The sequence below is a fragment of the Salvia hispanica genome, chromosome 3 (genome assembly GCF_029641045.1).
Source record: "Salvia hispanica isolate PSC_SH4W2 chromosome 3, Shi_PSC_v1, whole genome shotgun sequence".
Taxonomy (NCBI): domain Eukaryota; kingdom Viridiplantae; phylum Streptophyta; class Magnoliopsida; order Lamiales; family Lamiaceae; genus Salvia; species Salvia hispanica.
Genome location: NC_142694.1, coordinates 26,032,111 through 26,054,902, shown reverse-complemented (window position 1 = coordinate 26,054,902; position 22,792 = coordinate 26,032,111). Strand labels below are relative to the sequence as shown.

Sequence of the window (22,792 nt, the reverse complement as noted above, 5' to 3'; positions counted from 1 at the left end):
TTTAAGAAATGTAAAAAAAAAGTTGGTTGAAAAAGTTAGTGGAATATGAAACCCACTTTTTTATATTAAATTATAATAAAAGGTGAGTAAAGTGAGTTAGTGGAATGTGAGACTAACTTATCATTTATGATAAAATGAAGTGTGACAATTATTGAGGGACAGACCGAAATGAAAAGGAGTGACAATTAATCGGGGACGGAGGGAGTACATTTCTTAAAACCCCTGCCGGGTCAAATGGTGACAAATTATGGGGGATGGAGGGAGTGAAAAAAAAAGGCCAAGAAATTGAGGAAAATTTTCATATATTAGGTATATTCAGTTTCCATATTATACATGAGTATTTATTACACTCGTACAAAATTATTAATTGGACACACCAAGTCATATTGCTAACTTGGCATGCCTACTCTAAACTAAGGAATATTTATATGAGCAAATGAGATAATGAAATATACGATTCACTTACTAAAAATAGTAAAAATGAAATTAGACATTTATTGAGATACGTCCTAATGAGGAAAGAAAATATGAGACATTTAAAGAAGATCATAGGAAGTACTACTATTTAACTACTAAGGTTGTGTTGGCATTGAGCCTAGTTCTGGTATTTGGCTATGGAAACACATGGGGATAGTGGTGACTACTGTCAACCAAAGTGACCCGCGGTGACGAGGAGGATGCGGTGGTAGCAAAGATCTTGCACCAGAACAAACCTAGAGGTGGGTGTGATAACGCTACTCACTGGAGAAAGGAGATGAATTGGAATTTTAGAGATTCATAATTCGAAATTGGGGATGTTATAGATGATTTGTAGACGAACCAGCAAGAGTCAAGACAATTGCGATAGGGGATCCAAGGATGTTGATGGTCTGGATGGCGGAGAGGACGAACCTGGCTGTGGGTTTTGAAAAGAAAAATATTTATTTAAATGAAATGTTGTCATTTTAAGTATACCACCAAATAATGTCGTTTTGTTCACCAGATATGTCTTGTCCAATGCCGGACATACATAGGCACATGGGGAGTCCTTGGAATCCCCAACATTTTCAGATTTGCCTATATAGTGTATCATTTATTCGTAAAATATTTCCTAAAACGTAATGTAAATATTTAATATTAGTAATTTGATTTTAAATTTATGTTTTTATTTGGAAAATCTATTCTTCAATTGTCTTGACACTGACATTGTCATAACATGCATCTTTAATATTTATTGCTTATTTTCAAATTATTTATCTCTCATATCTATTTTATTGGCTCTATATTGTTTATATCGGGATTGTTTTTACTGTTGTTGATACTAAAAATAACAATTGTTAATCGTAGTTTTGGCTCCCTATATTATTAAAATTCTGGGTCCGTCGCTGGTCTTGTCCACTTTGAAAATCTTCGCTATCCATATCGCAACCAATTTCAAAGAAAATTCTACTAACGAGACAATTGTGAAAATTTTAAAAAATTATTTTGAAAAACTTATAAATTGTTTAAATGATGCATACAATCTCCTCTACAATTCCTGACTGGAGCAGACATTCCACTATCCTCTTGATCACATATACTACCTAACCTCGGACCTAGAGGAGAGAATCGTCATTTTGGTACAAGGTAGTAAAGCATCACCTACTTTGCACCGTACATATCATACGCAATAGAGAGTCGTACTCTCGAATTTGAGGTGGGGCCGCCAAACGGAATTAAAGCATTTGTAGTTACTCTGTCTCTATCACAGAAGAAGGTATACATAAATCTCCCCGCTTAATCCCACCTCGAAACGCAGCTCACCAAACGGTTTAACTCTCTCTCGTTTTTTCGTTTTGGTAAGCCTCTTTATTTTTCAACATGTTCGTTCAATTTTTTTCCTTATTATCATTTACACTTGTTTCTGTACTGAACTTAGGTAGGCGCTATACTTTTTTTTAAAAAGTTTGTTGGATTTACTTTAAGCTATTGTCAACGATTTCTGTGACGCGAGATTTGATCTGAAAAAACGAGATTTTATTTGATTATGCATAAATGTGATTGTGGATTTGAATGTATCTGCGTGTGTGATTGTGATCTGTTGTGTTGTTTGAAGTTGATCAGGGAGTTGTAGAGAGAAGCCGATATGTTGGGAGTTTTGAGGAGAAAAGTTGTCTGCCAAGGCGCTCATGCTTGGGTAATTAATTCCTTTTTTGTTTTGCCTTAGTTCATTTCCGCTTCTTGGTGGTTCATTCATTTGACTATTCACTACTCTCGACCCGATTCCTGATTTGGTTTTGGTTTGGAAGGGTTTGGAGCATGGACTTCGAGTGATTGCATCTAGAGCCCTTTCTTCTTCAGCAAAGGTGGTTTAACTACCTCCACCTTGTACTCAGTTGTACGTTTGTTGTGGCCATTGTGAAAGGAAACCTGATTAAATGACTAGTGACTAATGGAAGAGCCTTTCCTGTAAAGAATCTATAAAATTATTTGCCTTCCAAATTTCATTGCTATATGGAATTATGTTTCATGTGTTATTTCACTTTCTGTCTAATTCTATGTTGTCTTGCCCAGCATATTCACTTTACTGACCAGTCATTTGTTGAGACTTGAGAGATTTAATGTTTATGAGATGTATATTCATGTCAACTGATGACGTTGCTATGTTTTCTAGACGATGACAGTTCGTGATGCTTTGAACTCAGCACTTGATGAAGAGATGTCAGCTGATCCCAAAGTTTTTGTAATGGGTGAAGAGGTATCATGGAACATTAAACCACTTCATTCATACATGATTCTTTACTTCAAAATTTGATATTTGTTACTTGAGTCGCATTTTAAACTAAGCTATTGTTATATAGGTTGGCGAGTATCAGGGTGCATATAAGGTGAGATTTGGTTTACTGGGTGAATCCTTCAAATGGAAATTACTATGTAGTAGAACTAATTTTTATCCATTTATTATTAGATTACGAAAGGGCTTCTTGACAAGTATGGCCCAGAGAGGGTGCTGGATACACCTATCACCGAGGTTGGATCTTTTCCTGTGCACATGAGTTTTTAAAATTTGATTAAATTGAAAATAATTCTTAATTTCATAATTTATAGGCTGGGTTTGCCGGAATTGGAGTTGGTGCAGCATATTATGGTCTAAGACCTGTAATTGAGTTCATGACATTCAACTTCTCAATGCAGGTTAGATTTCTCCTATCACTATGTTTTAGCTTCACAAAATTTGTACTTTTAGAATCAAGAATTTTCCTAAATTTTTCCAAGGCCAATTTCAAAATCTTAACTGCCTCTTCTTGCAGTTTCTTCTACCACCATCCTTAGGTATTGTAAGTCCTACAATGACATCCAATTGGTCAAGAACACTAGATTAATATCTTAAGGTGTAATAATCTGGATACTCTGTCCTGTAATGTTAACTTTAAGATGTTTATTAGCCATTTCTTGTCATTGTGTTGGAGGATGGCAGTTCTTTGGTTTTTGGAATATATTTTACTTTTTGTGGTTTATTGCATTTGCACGTCAACTTTTGGAATGAAGTCTATGCTAGAAATTTTTTTTTCTAGCATTTTCTTTTTAGGAGTCTTTTTTTTACATAATTATGAGATGTTTGGTTGAAAAATCAGAAGGAACATTAGATAATGAAAGAACAATAAATTTGGGTCGTATCACTCTTCCCCTTCCAGAGGAAGGGGCTAATTTCTTATGTAGCATGAACTTGTTAGGAAGTGAGTTATCATAGAATCTAATATTTAAAACTAACCACCAAGCTCCTTACAAGTTTAGAATTTCTTTTGACCCCCCTCTTCTCCCCCCCCCCCTCCAAAAAAAAAACCCGCATTTGTGGTGTTTTCTTTCTTTTAGCATTATGTTGCATTCTTACTGTGCTAGTCCAATTTTGACAACTACTGTATAAATTTTCATAGACTTTCTTCTCTTTTTTTTTTAACCTTTTTCTTTTGTGTGGTGTTGAGAGCAAGGTAAAGTTTCTGGAGGTGTTTTAAGCTACACTGCTAGCTACACCTTGACATGAATCTTCTCCACAAAGCATATGTAGATTCTTAAGCCTACTTGCAACCAAATGTGCTAGGGCTGAGTGATGGAGGTAACTGACAAGTTCTTGCTGCAGGCCATTGATCACATTATCAATTCTGCTGCAAAATCAAATTACATGTCCGCTGGGCAAATATCAGTGCCCATAGTTTTCAGAGGCCCAAATGGTGCTGCTGCGGGTGTAGGTGCTCAACATTCTCAGGTATGGGAAATTGGGAATACTTTATGATAGTTAGGAATTTAAAAATATTCTTCTAAGCTCCATTGGCTGATAGCTGTTAAGTTCAGGACGGACTCTGTAAAGTGGCTAAGCATGTAGGCCATACGACTCACTCTAACACTTTATTGCAAGTTGGCGCCAACTTGATAGTTGATTGTGAGATGGTGTCCATTATTGATATAGAATCTGAAGGATAACATGACATATTCTAACTTGATTTTATCTTTCATTAGTAGTGATAGTATAAACTTGGCAGAATAGCACAAACACAGTCCAAATTTGTGATATTAAAAAATATACATTATATATCTTCACCCATGAAACCTGATACTTTGTTGGCAGAATAAAAAACTAAACCTTACACTGCCACTTATATACCCTTTCGATTGTTACAACTTAGTTAAAAATATAAATTTAATTAGTTTAAATTCTAGTTAATACATCATTTGCTCTCTTTCTACAACAAGAATTATTCATAGTCACATGGTTACCTCCCCATAGAAAGATCATTTTTGCTGGAAAGTTGAGCTTAAACTGTGATTCCAACTTATTGAATTGAAATATAAATATTAATCTTGAGCTTCTGAGGTGGTAGTTATTTTTTAATTGTGTTTTGTCCCTTGTTTTCGCACTTGTGAGCTTATTTAAATTTAAAATCATGTCCATATATGTAGCTATCTGTAATTATGATTGGGATTAACAGAAACATAAGGTGTTCACATATCCAAATCTGAGACATGTTGAATTAATGATCAGGATCTGTGTTGCCAATGATGTTACATAAGGTGTTCCCATAACCAATTAATCTTGGAGTGGTTAATAGCTTCTTGTATTTCGAGATGAAAGGGAATTTGATGCAAGAATGATCATTTTGGTGTTAAAAATCATGAGTATATTATTTTATTTTGTTCTATCTTATTGTATTTTATTTGTGTGTTTCTTTTTTTTTTGTTTTTAACTGAAGTTCCAGCCCTTGATGGAATTTTTAACATGATTAAGAATTGGTTGTTGAATAGATTTCTTGTATGTTTGAAAAAGGAAATTGTTACACAATATATGGAGTTACAATTAGATATCATCAATATGTCTATCAGTGCAAACTGAGTTGTATTCTTTGTAGTGCTATGCAGCGTGGTTTGGTGCATGCCCAGGTTTAAAGGTACTGACTCCTTATTCATCAGAAGACGCCCGTGGTCTTCTTAAGGCTGCAATACGGGATCCAGATCCTGTTGTCTTCCTGGAAAATGAGTTGCTGTAAGAACTAATACTTCAGTGCTATGATTTTGGTATGATCCTGACCTATATTTTTTTTGTTGGTGATTGTTTACGTACAGGTATGGTGAGTCATATCCTGTATCAGCTGAAGTCCTCGACTCCAGTTTCTGTCTTCCTATTGGGAAAGCCAAGGTACATTATGCCCTTGTAAAATATCATGTGATTACTGTTTGCAGCTTAATGATTATCTATTCGAACTCTTTTTTGGCAGATAGAACGAGAAGGAAAGGATGTAACTATCACTGCTTTCTCAAAGATGGTTGGATATGCTCTTCAGGTCTGTCATTATTTGTTAAATGCATCGTTGATGCTTAATTTTTGGAATGTAAAATCCAGTCCCACTAAATAGATCAGTGTATATAATCTTAACCCATTGGTTGTACTCACCCTTAATCTAATATGCACAGGCTGCTGACATTCTCGCAAAAGAAGGAATCAGTGCTGAGGTAGCTAAAATCTTTCATTATGTATATCCCATTATACTTCCTTATGGAGAGTGAAGTTGGAATCACAATTATGTTGCCACTCCTTTTTCATGTGCAGGTGATAAATCTTCGCTCAATCCGCCCTCTTGATAGAGCCACAATAAATGCTTCAGTTAGGAAAACAAACAGGCTGGTGACTGTTGAGGAAGGATTCCCTCAACATGGTGTCGGTGCTGAGATCTGGTATCTTATTGTCTCTCTCTCTCAATTCATAGTCCTATCCCTTCCCATTCTTAATGCCCATTTTATGATCCTTTTGGCACTTCAGCGCATCTGTTCTTGAAGATAGTTTTGAGTATCTCGATGCAGCTGTTGAGAGGATTTCAGGGGCTGATGTTCCCATGCCCTATGCTGCAAATCTTGAAAGAATGGCTGTCCCGCAGGTATGCCCATCCGCTCTGTTCCTAGACTTCCAATGATTATTTTCATGTCTGGTTCTATTTGAGTAAATTTATTGGTGGCACAGAGACTAAAGAGCTGGTCCATATATTTTCTCGTGTTGTAATTGATCAACATCCCTCTTGGTAACTAGGTGTGCAAAAAGTTGCCCCAAAAATGTGCTTCTTTCACCTGATTATTTGAGTTGTCGTTGGCATCCAATGTTAAATCTCAACCAGGATAATTCATGCCTCTCCAACTTTAAGAAAATGACTAGGAAACTTGGAAATATCCATGCTTTGTTTTTATGTCTATCCTTGTTGCAACTCAAATAATTATAGAGTATCTGATGTTTCGGTGTGTTTGTCAGGTTGAGGACATTGTCCGCGCAGCAAAAAGATCTTGTTACAGATCAACTGCTCTGGCTGCAGCTGCTTAGAGCTAACAAGGATGGAATGATTCCTTCCTTTACATATTCTTCTACCAACATTACATTTTTTAGACCCTTGTTCCCTCTATCTGAAATAAGTTCATCTAATTTACATTACCACAGATGAGCTACGTATGCTTTTTTTTCTGACGATTTCTTAACACTCAGCCAAATTGGGAAGTAAATGAGAAAATTCAGTCTTCTGGTACAGCTTTTAATGTATGACACCTTCGAAATTTTCTGTACAACTATGACAGTTGTCAGAGTAGTATACTTCAAAATCTCACTTTAATGGTACTAACAAGAGTAAGTTACATATGCTTCTGGATTTTTGAAGATGGAAATCATCAACAGGAAACATTGTTGTCCACATATATGAACTCCATAAATACAGAGGTAGTCTATAGCACGATTTTAGTCACAATATCAAAACTTTCAGGTATCAAAACTACGCTGAAATAATATGTGACTGGCAACCTCTAAAGTCTAAAAACTAGTCTACAATAGATCTTCAACTTGATCAAGCGATCTTTGGGGGAGACCAATTTCCAGACTTAAAATCTCGATAGAAGCTCGACTTCTTTGAAACAATAAAAAACACTGCAACCAGCAAAAGGCATAACAGAAAAATAGAGCAAATCAAGGTGAATTCAGATGTGAAGTTTAGCACAAATTGTCTTGTAAACAAGGACAAACCTGGAATTCCGGGCACAATAATATCAGAATTTCTCAGAATGTCATGTAGTGTTCTTCTCTCATTTACTTTGACCCATTTAGGTCCATTACCTGAAATTGATGAAGAATGGATGAACAATTCTGCCAAATACCTTTGGTGCAGCATGAAAGTTACCATTGTCAAGTGAAGGAAAAGCTCTTTCTTTAACAGCGAAGGCTAATAAACACTCTCGTAACAATCAAAATTGCCACTTTCAGAATAATCCAATTACGCATCAACTTATATTTACTAATGAAGCTTCGAATTCTGTTGAAGGAACATTAAACCCTCACTGATTGTTAAGATGTAAAGAATACCATTTGAAAAGGCAGTGCAAGTAGCAGCATCAGTCTCTTCACCCCCACTCTTTTCCAGATGAGATGCAACAGTTCCTTGTAACAGATAATTAAGAGCTTCTTTTTTGGAGAAACTAACTCCAGAGTCAGCCTGTTGAATCAAGATTTTGCCCCCCAACAAATCATAAATGGGAAAATAGATGGGACATAAAAATGAGAAGAAAGCTAACATAATGAAAACATCATCCAGTAAAACTTTGAGATCTATCCTACAAATTTATTTATTTATTGCTCCCAGAAATGCATTTTAAGAACAATTGATTTAGCTTACAATGACATGTGAAACCTTTTAGTTTAACTAAAAAACAGTTTGCACACTATTTGGCACTACTTTACTCGGGATGACTGGCATGGTGGCTCGGGGAAAGGGGAAGGGAATGATGGTGGTTGCATGGTATCAAGGAATGGTTCCCTTACAGTGACTTTGATATCCCAAACGTGGGAAGTCAGTCAAAATACTCATGAATGCAGGAATCAATGTAATGTCTATAAAATTTAATGAGGGTATATTAGATATGACAGAACCCTGCTGCTACAGAAAAAAAAATCCATCTACAGTGGAACATTTCTTACCTCATAGTACAGCTCAAGAGCATCCCGACTGTAAGCATTATCTGAATCCCAGGGCAAAGGTGGACTACCCTCAGAGAACATGTTTGGAAGCTAAGGATTACAAGATTTAATAGCAATTGGATTCATTAGGAGATACTAATAAGAAAATGACAATATTAGAGTAACTGAAACTTTCACTAGAAAAGAATAATATGACAAGGATATCATGTCAAGATGTTCAAAAAACATATCAGTCTCGCAGAAATCCTCAATGATATCACTGGACATAAACTCTGCATAGAGAAGTACAACAGGCCAATGGAGAATTTTGTTATTGTCAAGCACTGGTTTTTTAATACCAGTGAGTTCTTGATACATTGCCTTTCCAAGTTTTATCTGCCTATCCTCCAAGGCAGAGATGATATCCTGCATGTTTCCAACTAGAAAGATCAAAAAAACGATTACTTTAGCACCCAAGTAACACCAAAAAATACAAACTCAAAACCTTAGCCACTGCGACAGCTTTGGATACTTCAGCTTCATGTCGTTCCTGTTCCAATTTCTTTGCATCGATTTGCTTGGCTAGCTTCTTCAGTTCTTCGTTGTCTGGAGACTGTTGAAGCCCTTTTTCACAATATGATCTTGCTTCATCCAACAGATTGAGCGACAATGATGCTTTGACAGCCCTATAAAGAGCCTAAACTCCAACAGAGGAGTTAGTTACAGACTGAAAAGCCAGCCTTTATACAACAAAATCACAATAAGCACAACCTTAACATTTGTTGAACACAGCTTAATGGCCTCCTCAGCATCCTGGAGACTTCGTCTGTAATTTCCCAAGAGCAGATTCACGTGCGCCCTATTGGAATAAAGAATAGAGTTCTCCGGATCACTTAAGGCCTTCTGGTTAATGGCTCTAGTGTAGCAATCAATAGCATCTGAGTAATGCTTCTTCCCCTTTTTCACATACTCATTTCCCTTTTCCTGAAACGACACAAAATAAGATACACTGTTTTCCTTTCATCCTCCGACCTTCTTGAGTATAAACAGACATATTCTCAAAACTTTGTTTATTGTCAGGTGTGGTTCTTAAATTCCCAAACTTTATCACATTAACACAAGCAGTCATGGACACACATTGAGACAATGGGGCCATTCATTTTGTGGAGTTTTTACACTTGTAAATATCACAATTAGTTGAAAATTTTGCACTATGGCCCCTGCCATGGCTTGAATATGTCTGTCTCTCATTTATACAAGTATGACTCCATCACACAAGCAGTAAACCGCCTCCCCACCTCCCCAGAAAAAATACAAAACAAAAACTGGATTCAACACTTTCTACAAGTAAGGCTTTAAACAATTTTTATGCTAATTTTTAATAATGAGCACACAAAATATTGAATCTTTTTTACTTATTAATTGAACATAAAGAGTATAGGAAACAAATTTAGCCTAGCACTGAACAGATGCAGTTGCCAGTGCTCAAATCGGGCATAAGGAGTGGTGAAGCAATTTAGCCTCTCTTCTATACATGATAATTGCCCTTGGAAGTGATCGACAAGCACTTTCATCAAGAAACTAGATTATTAACAAAATGAATAGAAAAATTGGGTAAATTGGAAGGGGAAAGAACCTTGAGCTCAATAGCAGCAGACTCTTTGAGCGCAGCGATAGCCTGAAGATCAATGATTTCGTCGTTGGTTATGGGTTCAGAGCCAGGTTCCATCAACAAGGCCATGCTCTTTCTTCTATCAAGCAAAATGCAAAATTTGAGTTGAGGTTTTCTAGCATTGATTTTGAACAGTCATCGCTAACGGGCCTCTTGTTTGGGCTTTCTTTTTGGAATAATTGAAGGCTCATTTCAAGCTTCAAATGAGGCCCAATGTATTAATAACCGCTTCTTTTACAACTTACAACTTTTCAAACTAAATTATTATTTTTTATTTTTCAATATCATAATCCTTTATATAATGTTTTTTATTTTAAATTAAATTTATAGATATGTTCCATCATTAACTCGTTAATCATTAGTGATATACGTACGTTAACTCGTTAATCATTAGTGATAGTTCGTTTATTAGTACATATCTTATAGCATAGACGGAATTATTTGTGTTATGGCAGAAATGATAAAAACTCACGTGACAACTAAAAATATTGGTTTTTGGTATATTTAGCAAATGGAAAGGGCTCTCTATAAAATGAAATCTGGTATATCCGATTCCAAAAGATTAATATAATATCGAAGGCTTAGAAATAACAATGGTGCAGTTAAACCCTCGACAAAAGAAGCATCTACTGGTGGTGTCATTAGGAACTCAAACGGAGAGTGATTTTTGGGATATGCCCGACGCCTTGGAGAAAGCTATGTGTTGATTGCCGAGTTGTGGGCTATATACGATGGCTTAAAGCTTGCATGGAAGTACAAACTTCAAAATGTTGTTGTGGAATGTGACAATATCACCGTAGTGCTCATGGTTAACTCAAGGAGAAATGAAGGCTGCAACTATAGCATTGTTAGACACATTTAGGCTTTGATTGATAAAGAGTGGCATGTAGAGGTTAAGCATGCCTATCGCGAAGCAAACCGGGTGGCAGACTTTATAGAGAACTGGGGTTTGAAGATGCACGAGATCTTTCGACTGCTAAACGATCCTCCGGGAGGCATCGATCATCTACTTCAGCTAGATAAGATAGGTGAGTCTGTCTCTCGATCTGTTGCTGCCTAGCATTTGTATCTCTAGAGCTTTGGCTCTCCTCTTGTAACCAAAAAACAAAAAAATAAATAACAAACTTGTCTAAATTTGCTTATTTTTCTTAATAAAACTTGAGCTGCATTTATCCCCACCTCTCATCATCCTTCTCTATCAACTTCCATCCCTAAAACTGTACACAAAAATATGTCCTTTATAACCATACCCCAATCTCTCTATGATTTGTTTTATACACCACAATCTCAATAAATACAGTTGATAAGCAGAGTTGATTCTTGAAAACATGATCACAGCTGTGTCGAAGCTGTTCATCTGCGGCCGAACCTGAACTCCATGGAACGAGCAACGGAGGACGGATAGAATGCGTTCATGAAGCGACGAGAAGGAGCACCGTGAGGCTCTACTTCACCGCTCTTCCTCCTTGAAGATGCACTCTTCGTTAATGACTTGGTATCAAAAGTCGAGGAATTGACCGAAACATCATCTGCGAATGACATAGGGTGGCCGACTGCGCCATCTTGATGTGGAGGTGGGAACTTCTCGCTCTTGCTCTTCCCTTTCCTGTCCGACATCACTCTCAGCCTCTGCACGTTAATTAAAAAAGCTTCGTTACCCAAAAACGCGCCTTTTATTCTCAAGAATATAGTATATGAAATTAAGTTAAGAAACTGGTGCATGCATTTAAATTTGTTTGGAGTTCCGCGTTGGCTTCTGGAGCTGGAATTGCACGGATGGCCTTGTTGTGCACTCGAGTTCGTCTATGGCCATCGTTCATTTGTGACTTTCTACCTAAACCACGTTGCCTGCAAAGATAGTGAAAAAAAATTAGTGTAACAACTTAGAATACTGTAATTGTTGACAATTATATTGAAGAATGAAGAAAGTAACACACCTTTTGGCTGCTTCATCTCTCAATTTCAAATCCATTTCTTTGGTGGGAGGAAATTTTGGTAAACTTGATGGTTCACAGGCATATGGTTCAGTTGTAAAGAACTGGCAAAAACACTCGAAATGGTCAGCAACGAAACGACTTTGATGCAACGTGTTTGCATTGGACAGACGGTTATTTACCTTACTATTCAATGCTGCAGTAGCAGTGCCTCGTGCATGAGGGTCGATTGAAAGAAGAGTTCCTATTAGAGCAAGAGACGACGATGGAAAATCCTTAAACGTCTCCTTTATACAACATTTATACGGCTGCTGGGGTTTGTAGAGAGTCGCATTGGGCAACTTTGATTTCTTCCAGAATTCTTCGGGAGGAGAACCACATAACTTGAATATCTTGTGTAGCTGCTCGACCTAATTCGCAAAAGATCCCATAACTCGAGGTTATAAAATTATCCCTTTATTGTTAAGAAAGTAGGATCAGTAACCAAGCGAGAGATACAGAAACCTAAATAAAATACCTCTGTTCGTCCGCGCAGTATTGGCTTTCCAGAGAGAAGTTCTGCCAGAATACAGCCAGCGCTCCACAAATCGACACCGACACCATAGGAAGTGGCCCCTAGCAACAGTTCAGGAGGGCGATACCAGAGGGTGACCACACGGCTCGTCATTGGTTTCTTGCTTTCGGGATTGAAAAAAGAAGCAAGACCAAAATCAGCTATTTTTAGTATCCCTTCGTTGTCAATCAGCAGATTGGAGCACTTGATATCACGATGCAAGACACCATTGCTGTGGCAGTGCTCCAAACCGGACATCAATTGCTTCATATAGCATTTGACCTGCACGACAAGAAGAGAATGATGAGGTAACTATTATGATACTACTACATGAGTACTACACGACTCTGCTCAGCGCAAGAGAATAGAGCACGATGAAATCAGATGATCCATCAGCTCCAAATTTCTAATATAACAAAGACATCTAACTAGCTTTAGAATTGCAGAACCAATAAGTACATACATAGAAACTCCTCAATAAAAACAGAAAGCAGGGGGAAAAAATATTGTTTGATGCATCCTCATTGCACATTAGCTCCCATCCCCCACCTAAGAGAAGAAAGAAACGAAAGATTCTACTACCAAAGACCCGTGAATAAGCAGGAAAAAGGTGTTTACTTGTACCTACTGTTTAAAAAACAATCAGAAACTTCTTGATAAAGGACCTTTGTTGTTTGTGTACAAAGATGAAGAAGCTAATTCTACTACCGGCATCCAAAACGAACAAATAGAAGATAACAGTTGCTACCATATATCGAAAAAAAGTGAAAAACTTGCATAATTCAAGGAAAAATAATAATGAAAGAACCATGTGTATCATATCAAAAGCTTTAACACTCCAAAAAATCGATATGATTATTACTTCTTTAATAGTAGTACTTACTTACCTGTGCCTCGGTGAAGTTGGAAGATTGAAGCGCAGCAAGGCCAGAAAGATCATGCTCCATGTACTCAAACACGAGGTAGAGGCTGCTTGACATCCGCGAAATAACAAGGCCTTCGAGCTTGATCACATTCGGATGATTTAGTCGCCTCAACACAAGTATCTCTCTTGCCATGAACCTCACAGCTTCCGGCTCAAAGTTATCGAACCTCACCTTCTTCAACGCCACCACCTTCCCCGTCATCAAATCCCTAGCCTTATACACATTGCTATACGTCCCTTGCCCAATCTGTGCAACATTAATTCCCCCCTCCCAAAAATTCAGAATTTTTTTATTCAAAAATTATCACATTACTACTCTACACTCTAATACAGTTATTATCAGTTTATATCACTTGCATAAACAAGAAAGAGAATGCTTAGAACTTTTGTACCTAACGCATAGAAAGTAGTACATAATGCGAAAGCATGAAAAAAGTAGGACCTTTACAATCAACAAAGGGTGACTTTACAAACCTATGGAAACATATTAACGCCGTGAATTGGCGGAATTTGTTAGTACCTTTGCAAGTTTTTCGAAGGAGTTAGCCCGCCGCGGCTCCCACCCCTTGATCTCGTCGCCGGCGACGGCGACGAGCCACGGCGGCCACGCTTCCGCTCCGGCGCCCATTCTCAGCCTGAATTCCGGCACATTCCGCCGTTGATACTTTTCCCGATTCCGGCGAGTGGCTCTTTTTCCAAGAACACACCCCATGAAATCGAGCAAGCAGTTTGTGAAATGTCAACTTCCCATTGCTTGTGTTCAAAATTGTGAAAAAGAAGTGATCTTTTTTGGATGGAATGAGCAGCAGAGCATTTATTGCTTCGTCAGCGAGTTGGTGTGAGTGATTAACTGATGGAGAAAATGAGGTCCCGGGTTTAATGGAGGATTCAAATCAGAGTATAATCGCCCAATTCTTCAATGAGAAAAAACGTGAAATGCTGCGGATTTTCGAATTGGAGAAAATCAAATTCAATGAGTGTATGCTTGTCTGTAAATTTGTTATTCAGGTAAAAAGAATATAAATAATTAATTTGAACAAAATCAGGCATGATTAAAGAATTTGGCCTTTTTCTTCTGCTTGGAAATATAAGCTGCTGGCGTAAGTAGACTAGTATTTTATTTTTTACTCTAAATAGGGAAATTAAAATGTTTTATTGTATAAAATTAAGATATTTAAAAATAAATCCAAACCTCCAACTTCTTTGTTTTTTCTGGTTTTTCTAAATACAACAACACTACAGGACAGTCTGAATATTTCTCTCTTGTACAAAATTCAACTAGTCTGATTCAATTCTCGTGAAAAGAATAATAAGAATAAATACCTAGAACAGTGATGTTATGAATATTTTTCAAAGATGAAATAAAAAAGTCCAATTCGTAGACTTTTTCAATTTCCCTCGTCCTTTTCATTCTTTACTTTTTTTTCGTGATTGTGATTCAACTATATTAACTTACATTTCTGTATTTATTAAGAATAATGCATTCAAGTGGTGTCCTTCCTTTAAATCCCAAATCAATTAAGACTCTTTTTTTTTCAACTATAACGTATTCTAGAACAAAAATTGATTTTGAGGTGATTTTAAATTAAAGATTATCTGACTAAAAACTCCTCTTGGTATCGTGTGAAAGGAAAACACGCCAATAGAATTGATATTTTTTATCTCTTTAAACACACCTCCCAAAATTGAATTTGATGTGTTATCAAGCACCAATTTTTATGATGCGAGTAGTCTCATTTCAATCCTAATTTATTAAAATCTTGATAATTACGAGTACTAATTAGTAATTATAACTCAGTATTATAATAATTAAAATTTCACAATTTGAATTTCTAAATTAAATAAACCGAATTCCTAAATTACATAACAGTTAGCTTATGTTAATTACATACTACTATTTCAGATTAGGTTGATTGTATATTTCAGCTTACGTTAATTATATGTTTCATTTCAGTTCCAAATAAATTATGTTGGCTGTGATATCATCCAGTTCCAATTTCTTTAATGGGAGCAATCCTATTTTAGTCTCAATTGAATTATATATTTATTATAATATTAATGATTTTAAACTCAAAAATAAAATTGTTAAAATCTTCATAAATTTAAATTCTTAAATTATAGTACTCCATATAAAACAAATTCTTAACTTACATAATTTAAAAATTTCTGACTTACATAAATGAAATTCCTGATGTTTCTCGATGAGCTCCATCAATAATTCATGATGCCGGTGTTCGAGAAATGATTGAGAATTTAGAATAAGATAAATGACATATAGATGATGTAGGGTTTTGTTAGATATGTGAGTATGTCAACAACCTACGTTATAAAAATTAATCATGTTTTTTCTTCCCCATTTTGATATATTTATCTAAGTCTCTATCAAGTACTCCTTCTAGATCTTTCTAACAAGGCAAATCCTTTACAATATTTCAATCATTTTTTCCGTCATTTCCTATTTTATCAAGGCGAATCTTTTACAATATTTCAATCATTTTTTTCCGTCATTTCCTATTTTATTAATTTTGGACTAGAACTCACGTTTTCCAGTATCAAAACAATTTGGACTTTCACTGTAGGCAGCTGAAAAGCTTTCAATTTATTGGATGTATGCAATCGCAAGCCAGTGCACTGGCTAACAGTCAAAATAATCGAATATCACATATCGTGAGAACATTCTATGAATTTATTAGTACATACTTTAGTCTGTCATTGCAATATAGACAGACTAATTGCAATAATAGACATTTATCTACTTTTTGAAAAAGTAGCATTTTGTAATGATTTAAAACCTATGAGCTAAGTACTACGCAATCTTAATTTATGTGTCAAATAATATTTCAAACTTTACTTGATGTTGATTCGGAAAGTTCACAAAAGCCTATTTCCTTTAAGAGATAACTTTTTCTCTGTTCATCTATTGCACCAAATCAAAGTAATCCCCTCAAAAATTTCAATTTAATATATTCTTTAATGAGTTGTCAATATTCTGTTTTTTAATACAACTATACTCTTTAAAGGTGACATCTAGTGGTACAAACTTTACTTTATAAGCGAGGTCTACTGATTAATTAATCTCCCTTTCCAAATGAAAAAACTCCTAGCTAAATCCAAACTAAAACGAATTAAATGATCTTTTTATTACATAGCTAGCTAGTAGTATCATATATATAGTCCTATTATACTTCAAATTTGAAAAAATTGAATATCCATTTTTAAGCATGGTAGGTTGTGTGCATATTAATTGTCCAAAGCATGAGCTAGGGTTGGGACAATGTGACTTCAAAGACATTCCATCACATTCACCCTTACACTTCAAGTGTTATTTTCATTCACTACTCAATCATATATTAATAATCACTCTCTTTTATAACATCACCATGCATTACATTCTCTCCAATTGTTACAAAAACAAAGATATCATGTCTCCTAATAAACTCAATTCTCTAGCCATTCTCTTTGGCCTTATTGCAGCCTTAGCATCCACAAATTTGTTGACTCCAAACATCACGAAGCACCTTGTCGATTTTGTCCCTTCGTCTCTTTGCTCCATTCCATTTCTCGTCACTTCTTTAATTAGGCACAGCCATCGCCACGGCCACCACCATCATACAGACGAAGACAAGCCTGGCAACAAGACCAACATATGTGACAATTTCCCACCCGATTTCCCCCCTCCTGACACCAACACAACGTCGTTTTTCTGCGTGGATCGTAACGGATGTTGCAATTTTACCACTGTCCAAGCAGCTGTGGACGCGGTTGGTGTCATGAGCCCCAAAAGGAACATAATTTGGATTAACAATGGGGTTTACTTGTAAGCCTATAAATCAATAATCCATTTCTTTTCTTTTTTTTTTTCATGATATGGTCTTTGATTAATTATTTTTCAAATAAATTCAGTGAGAAAGTAACGATTCCAAAAACAAAACCTAACATCACATTTCAAGGGCAAGGCTATACATCAACCGCAATCGTGTGGAACGACACTGCCAACTCCGCACATGGCACCTTCTACAGTGGCTCTGTTCAAATCTTCGCCCCCAACTTTATCGCGAAAAACATAAGTTTCATGGTAACTGTACATAAAAGAATCCGAAATTTTATCAAATTCTATTTAGTTTTATTTAAACATGTGAATAATATTAAATCAACGAAGTTTCAGTTTTTTCAATTGTTTCATGTATGCACAAAACGATGTTTTAAATATAAGCTTTTCATTTATTTTCCTTCCATTTTCTTTTTTATTTTTAATAAAACAATATCGTTTTGAGCATCATCAAAAGACGTTATTTTGAAAAAACTTCAGAACGCGGCTCCAATGCCCGAGCCAGGAGCGGTCGGAGCGCAAGCAGTGGCCATCAGAATCGCGGGAGACCAAGCGGCCTTCTGGGGGTGCGGGTTCTTCGGAGCCCAGGACACGCTCCACGACGACAGGGGCCGCCATTACTTCCGAGACTGCTACGTCCAAGGCTCGATCGACTTCATCTTCGGCAACGCCAAATCCATGTATCACAACTGCCACTTAGTCTCGATAGCGAGCCCGGTCGCGGAGGGCACCAAAGGGATAAACGGAGCCGTGACGGCGCAGGGCCGCGCCTCCAAGGACGAAAACAGCGGCTTTGCGTTCGTCAACTGCAGCATCGGCGGCACGGGCAGGATCTGGCTCGGCCGGGCCTGGCGCCCGTTCTCCACCGTCGTCTTCGCCTTCACGACGATGTCGGATATCATCGCGCCGGAGGGGTGGAACGACTTCAACGACCCTGCTAGAGATCAGTTAGTCCCAATATTATTATTCTCACAAAAAAAAAACAATTTTTTTTTTTTTTTTAGTGTTGTGAATTTTTTATTTTTTTCTGTAGGAGTATATTTTACGGAGAGTACAATTGCACGGGCGATGGAGCGAATGCGGCGGCGAGAGCGATTTATGTGCAGAGGCTTAATGACACACAAGCGTCGCCGTTTCTGAATGTTTCCTTCATTGATGCCGACCAATGGTTGCAACCTTTTACATCTTAATTATGTGTATACATGATGCTAATATAATTTATGCAAACCTTACAAGGTAAAAATTCTTTGATTCATCTGAGATAATATTTGTCTCCATAAATCAAGAATATTCAAAAACTGATTTTTATCATTCTTTTGTTTTTGGATAAAAGGTCGATTTTGTTCAATCGTTTGGAATGTTTACCCAAAATGTCTCACTGTTAAGAAAATTACTAGTACTACCATTTAGTATTCACCGTTTCATTTTTGAGAATAAAATATACTGCAAAAATATTTTGGTGATCGAATATGGGCGTGACAACCGAAGTTACACGCCGATTGAGTAATCGATGTGTAATTTTGTGTAATTAATGTGTACTTTGCGTAATAGACGTATAATTTCTGTTATCACATCGATGTTCAACTCGCCGAAAATTTAACTCGGGACATTTTATTCTAAAAATGAAATGATGGTGATATCAAGTGGTGAGACATTTTCGGATAAACGCCCCAAATAATTGGATAAAATCGACCTTTTACCATTTTTTTCATCTCCTCTCTTGTTTGGGAAAAAAAATTCCCTAGTCCATCCACACCACATGACAATCTTATTTGGTGTGCCTAGCTAATAAAATCTTGTCAAATGGAAATGTGTAGTATACATGGCCAAGTGATTATAAGGCATAATATGATGTTTTAAGGAAAGTTTTATAGTTCCCATATATAAAATGATTATCATATTGTACTAAAATGATTGTCATGTTGCACCACCAATTTTTTAATTGAGACTATTATTCTTTTATATTGACATATAGAAATTATAGTATTTATTTATTTGATGGGTATTTTTATTTTATTTTTATCGATATATACATAAATTATAGTAGTATATTGGCATCGCACACAATAAGTTTAATAATATGTGAATGACTATACAACGTAGTTATATTTTTATATTTTACCATTACACATTAACTATATATAATGATTATATTTTTAGTTAAAATATTGATTAAGATAGTTAATAATAATAAATAATCTGATGGATTTTATACAATAGACAATATATGAATAAATTTCAATATGAATTTAAATAAACATCAACTATAAAATCTAAGAAGATAAAACTTTACTAGTCATAAATATGTCGTCTTTAATTTATAGTTACTTAACTGTAAAAATAATTATAAAATAATGAAGATAAAAATTATATATATATATATCAAAACATATAATCAATAAATTATAAATATAGTGAAGAATATATTTACTTGAATGGCTGACGACTTTTTTAATAGAAATGAATTAATTAATTAATAATTTAAAGTATTGTGTATACATATGGTTGTATATTAAATATGGGAATTATAAAAGTTTCCTTAAAACATCATATGTCTTATAATCACTTGGCCATGTATACTACATATTTCCATTTGGTAGGATTTTATAAGTTAGTCATACCAAATAAGATTGCTATGTGGGGTGGATGGACTAGGGAATTTTTTCTCCTTGTTTGGCCCTAATTCAAGTTTTTGGCATGATTTAAGATACTATGATAAAAAAAAAAAATGAGACTACATCCCATTAACTTTCTACCAATTTTCTTACATATTTTCTACAACTCATATTGAGGCAGGATTTTAAATTGCATACGAGGAGAGCATTATTATGAAAAGGTCTCATCTGCATATATAAAATCACGTATAGAAGATAGACACTCTCAATGTGGTCATATGCATATTATTGAGAAGGCTAATCATTTTAGCAACTTTACCAATAAGTGTCAATAGCTTTCTAGAGTTGGAAGTACCATTAATCATATCACTATCAGCGGGGTTGGTCATATATAATTACTATCAAATTGAACACTTTATTTCTTTTATTTTAATATACTAATGATTTGGATTTTGGGGTCATATATAATTACTATCAAATTATGATGATGATTGTCCCCACAATTATTTTTCTTGGTTATTAATACGAACACACTGGAAAGATATAAATTAAAAAAAAAGTCGCCCCAAAAGAATATTGAGAAGTACAAGTGGACACTGGATAGCATTTGATTTTACGCGATACTTAAACATGAAATAGTCAAGATTTTTCCATGCGCCGGAGAAACGAAGCATTTAATTGTGAATTTTGTCTCAATATTGGAAGGCCAGAATATTATATTTCAATTCATCCCATAAAAATAGATATTTTGGGATGATACGAGTTTTAATATACTATTAGTAAAGGAAAAAAAATAGATATATAGAAAGAAAATAACTGGAACAAAATAATGTTAGTGAAGAATGAGACTTACCTCGTTAAAAAGAAAAAAATTTAATAAAAATAAAAATTAATTATTTTTATAGGACGAATCAAAATGAAGTGAATGCCTATTTTTTATTAAATGGAAAAAGTATATGGATGGATGAGTATTACTAATTGACTGTAGAAACTAGAAAACATTAATAGATGTAATGCCAGTTTAAATTAGGTGAAAATATATTTAAAGCATGAAATTCCACGTCAAAATAGACTTTCTATTAATAAACAATATATTACATGGAAGTGAGGGATCGTAGTCAAGATAGTTGAAAATTTGACGTCTCATAATAATGGTAGTGACCAAGTCAATTATGTGAATTGTCTGCATACTCATAGCTTTTAATGAACATATTAATTCGTAATCACTAATTATCAAAACAACTCCCACCATCTAAAAAATATTGCCCCATTTTTAACTTGTTGGATGTTGAGGGGTGATAACTTATTTTTCAATGTTTTTAATGCTCTAACTATGTTGATTTTGTAGCGAACAAATGTTTGTTAGTTCCTTTATGCTTTGAAGTGTTTTATCTCGTGAAATGTAGGTTTTCACTATTTGTTTGAATTTGTAGATAGTACTATGAATTAGGTGACTTGGTCCTAACAAAAGTTTTAGTTCGTCTCTATACAAGTTCGTAAGCAAAACAGATTTAAAATCCAAACACGCGCGAAGAAGAAGAGAAATACAAATAGACATACACAGAAATAACGATTAAGAAAATGATCATCGTCTTAGGCCTAAAAACAATGACCTATCTATTGATCGTCATTTCATATGCGTAGGTCTCCTGAACCCATGGAGTGGACAACGAGTGGCCAACAATTACCGTTTTAAAGAAAATTAAAGGTGTCATCATTTTTTATGGTAACCTTTATTCCCAATGAGGTGTGGATAGTTATTTTTCATCCTTACGATTTTACTAAGATTGAAACGGGCTTTGATGATTGCAATTGGGTTACAATTTGGACAAAACATTGGGCCATCAAAATTTTGAAGTTCATTATAGATGGATGATATTGAAGATTAATGATCTTTAAATCTTTCTTTTTTATTTTCATTTCACTTTAAATTTCCGTTTTCAAACCAATTATATATACGATCGTCCCATTTCTTTCTTCTTTACGAGTTTGATTTTTCCTAATATTTCCTTATTTCTCTTTATCAAATTATGCAATTTTTAATTTTCCTCTTTGTTTCTTTAAATATGTTTTAATTTAACCATGCAAATTTAATTTAATTAAATAATTTGTTTTAGTTATACAAAAAAATAATTTTAATCTGTATAACCGCTGAAAAGTGTAAATAAATGTCAGCAAATATAAAACTGCAATTAAATTATCCGACAAACAAGTAACCAACAATTATCAACCAAATAACCATTAGAGCATTCCCAATGGAGGTGGCGAATTCTCGGCGATAAATCGCCGGTTATCGCCGAATTATCGCCGGCCATTGTGGCGAAGTCGGCGATAATTCGGCGATAATGTTGCCGTTGCTTCGCCGAGTGGCGTTCTAACGCCGGATTATCGCCGAGCGATCGCCGGCCACTGTGGCGACGCTCGGCGATAATCGGCGATAATTAAAATTTTTTTTTTTTTTTTTTGAACCCAACGGCTATTTTACATTCCACCCCTATAAATATTTCCTCCACTTCCTCCATTCATCACCCACAATCTTCATTCTCTCCATTTTCAATCTCTTCTCCCAATCTTCAATTTTCATCAAAATTATGAGCTTTTGGAAGAAAAGTTCCCGATCGGGTAAGGATAAGGGTAAGGGGAAAGAGTCGAGTTCACAAATTCCCAACACGGATGAAGCAAACGAGCAGTGGATGCAGTCGTTGTTGGCGATGGGTTCTCCTCCCGGCCAACTTCCATACGGGGGTCCGTCTCCTTTGCAGACTCCTCCGGCGCGGAGACTTTCTCCGTACTTCAACTCTGCCGGCAGAATGCCCTTTCCAGCCGACGATGT

General features: G+C 35.6%; 4 protein-coding genes across 5 annotated transcripts; 2 read left to right on the top strand and 2 right to left on the bottom strand.

The window, feature by feature from the left end:
• The first annotated feature begins 1,671 nt into the window (after positions 1 to 1,671).
• Positions 1,672 to 7,018, top strand: LOC125214716 (pyruvate dehydrogenase E1 component subunit beta-1, mitochondrial-like). The gene is made up of 15 exons (XM_089068441.1): positions 1,672 to 1,817; positions 2,075 to 2,155; positions 2,268 to 2,324; positions 2,633 to 2,716; positions 2,820 to 2,846; positions 2,927 to 2,989; positions 3,067 to 3,153; positions 4,097 to 4,222; positions 5,361 to 5,494; positions 5,575 to 5,647; positions 5,727 to 5,792; positions 5,923 to 5,961; positions 6,059 to 6,183; positions 6,269 to 6,383; positions 6,749 to 7,018. The coding sequence occupies exons 2-15, from the start codon at positions 2,105 to 2,107 to the stop codon at positions 6,815 to 6,817; spliced, it is 1,116 nt and encodes a 371-aa protein (XP_088924567.1). The 5' UTR covers positions 1,672 to 1,817; positions 2,075 to 2,104; the 3' UTR covers positions 6,818 to 7,018.
• A 139-nt stretch (positions 7,019 to 7,157) lies between these two features.
• Positions 7,158 to 10,196, bottom strand: TPR2 (Tetratricopeptide repeat (TPR)-like superfamily protein). Of its 2 annotated transcripts, XM_048115845.2 has the most exons (8): positions 10,068 to 10,196; positions 9,203 to 9,415; positions 8,937 to 9,128; positions 8,657 to 8,857; positions 8,453 to 8,533; positions 7,841 to 7,970; positions 7,505 to 7,594; positions 7,158 to 7,408 (listed from the first exon to the last, which is right to left on the bottom strand). In XM_048115845.2, exons 1-8 carry the CDS (start codon positions 10,170 to 10,172, stop codon positions 7,329 to 7,331), a joined length of 1,092 nt encoding a protein of 363 aa, XP_047971802.1. In that variant the 5' UTR covers positions 10,173 to 10,196; the 3' UTR covers positions 7,158 to 7,328. The 2 variants fall into 2 exon arrangements, with proteins under 2 accessions (XP_047971802.1, XP_088924566.1); XM_089068440.1 differs by having other exon boundaries at positions 7,158 to 7,594.
• Positions 10,197 to 11,321: 1,125 nt separating this feature from the next.
• LOC125216127 (putative serine/threonine-protein kinase At1g54610) lies at positions 11,322 to 14,519 on the bottom strand. Its single transcript, XM_048117754.2, has 7 exons — positions 14,036 to 14,519; positions 13,478 to 13,762; positions 12,555 to 12,872; positions 12,220 to 12,447; positions 12,041 to 12,141; positions 11,828 to 11,951; positions 11,322 to 11,732 (listed from the first exon to the last, which is right to left on the bottom strand). The coding sequence occupies exons 1-7, from the start codon at positions 14,225 to 14,227 to the stop codon at positions 11,457 to 11,459; spliced, it is 1,524 nt and encodes a 507-aa protein (XP_047973711.1). The 5' UTR covers positions 14,228 to 14,519; the 3' UTR covers positions 11,322 to 11,456.
• Positions 14,520 to 16,910: 2,391 nt separating this feature from the next.
• On the top strand, positions 16,911 to 18,609 carry LOC125209675 (Pectin lyase-like superfamily protein). The gene is made up of 4 exons (XM_089068221.1): positions 16,911 to 17,332; positions 17,419 to 17,590; positions 17,825 to 18,291; positions 18,378 to 18,609. Exons 1-4 carry the CDS (start codon positions 16,938 to 16,940, stop codon positions 18,532 to 18,534), a joined length of 1,191 nt encoding a protein of 396 aa, XP_088924347.1. The 5' UTR covers positions 16,911 to 16,937; the 3' UTR covers positions 18,535 to 18,609.
• The last annotated feature ends 4,183 nt before the right edge of the window (positions 18,610 to 22,792 follow it).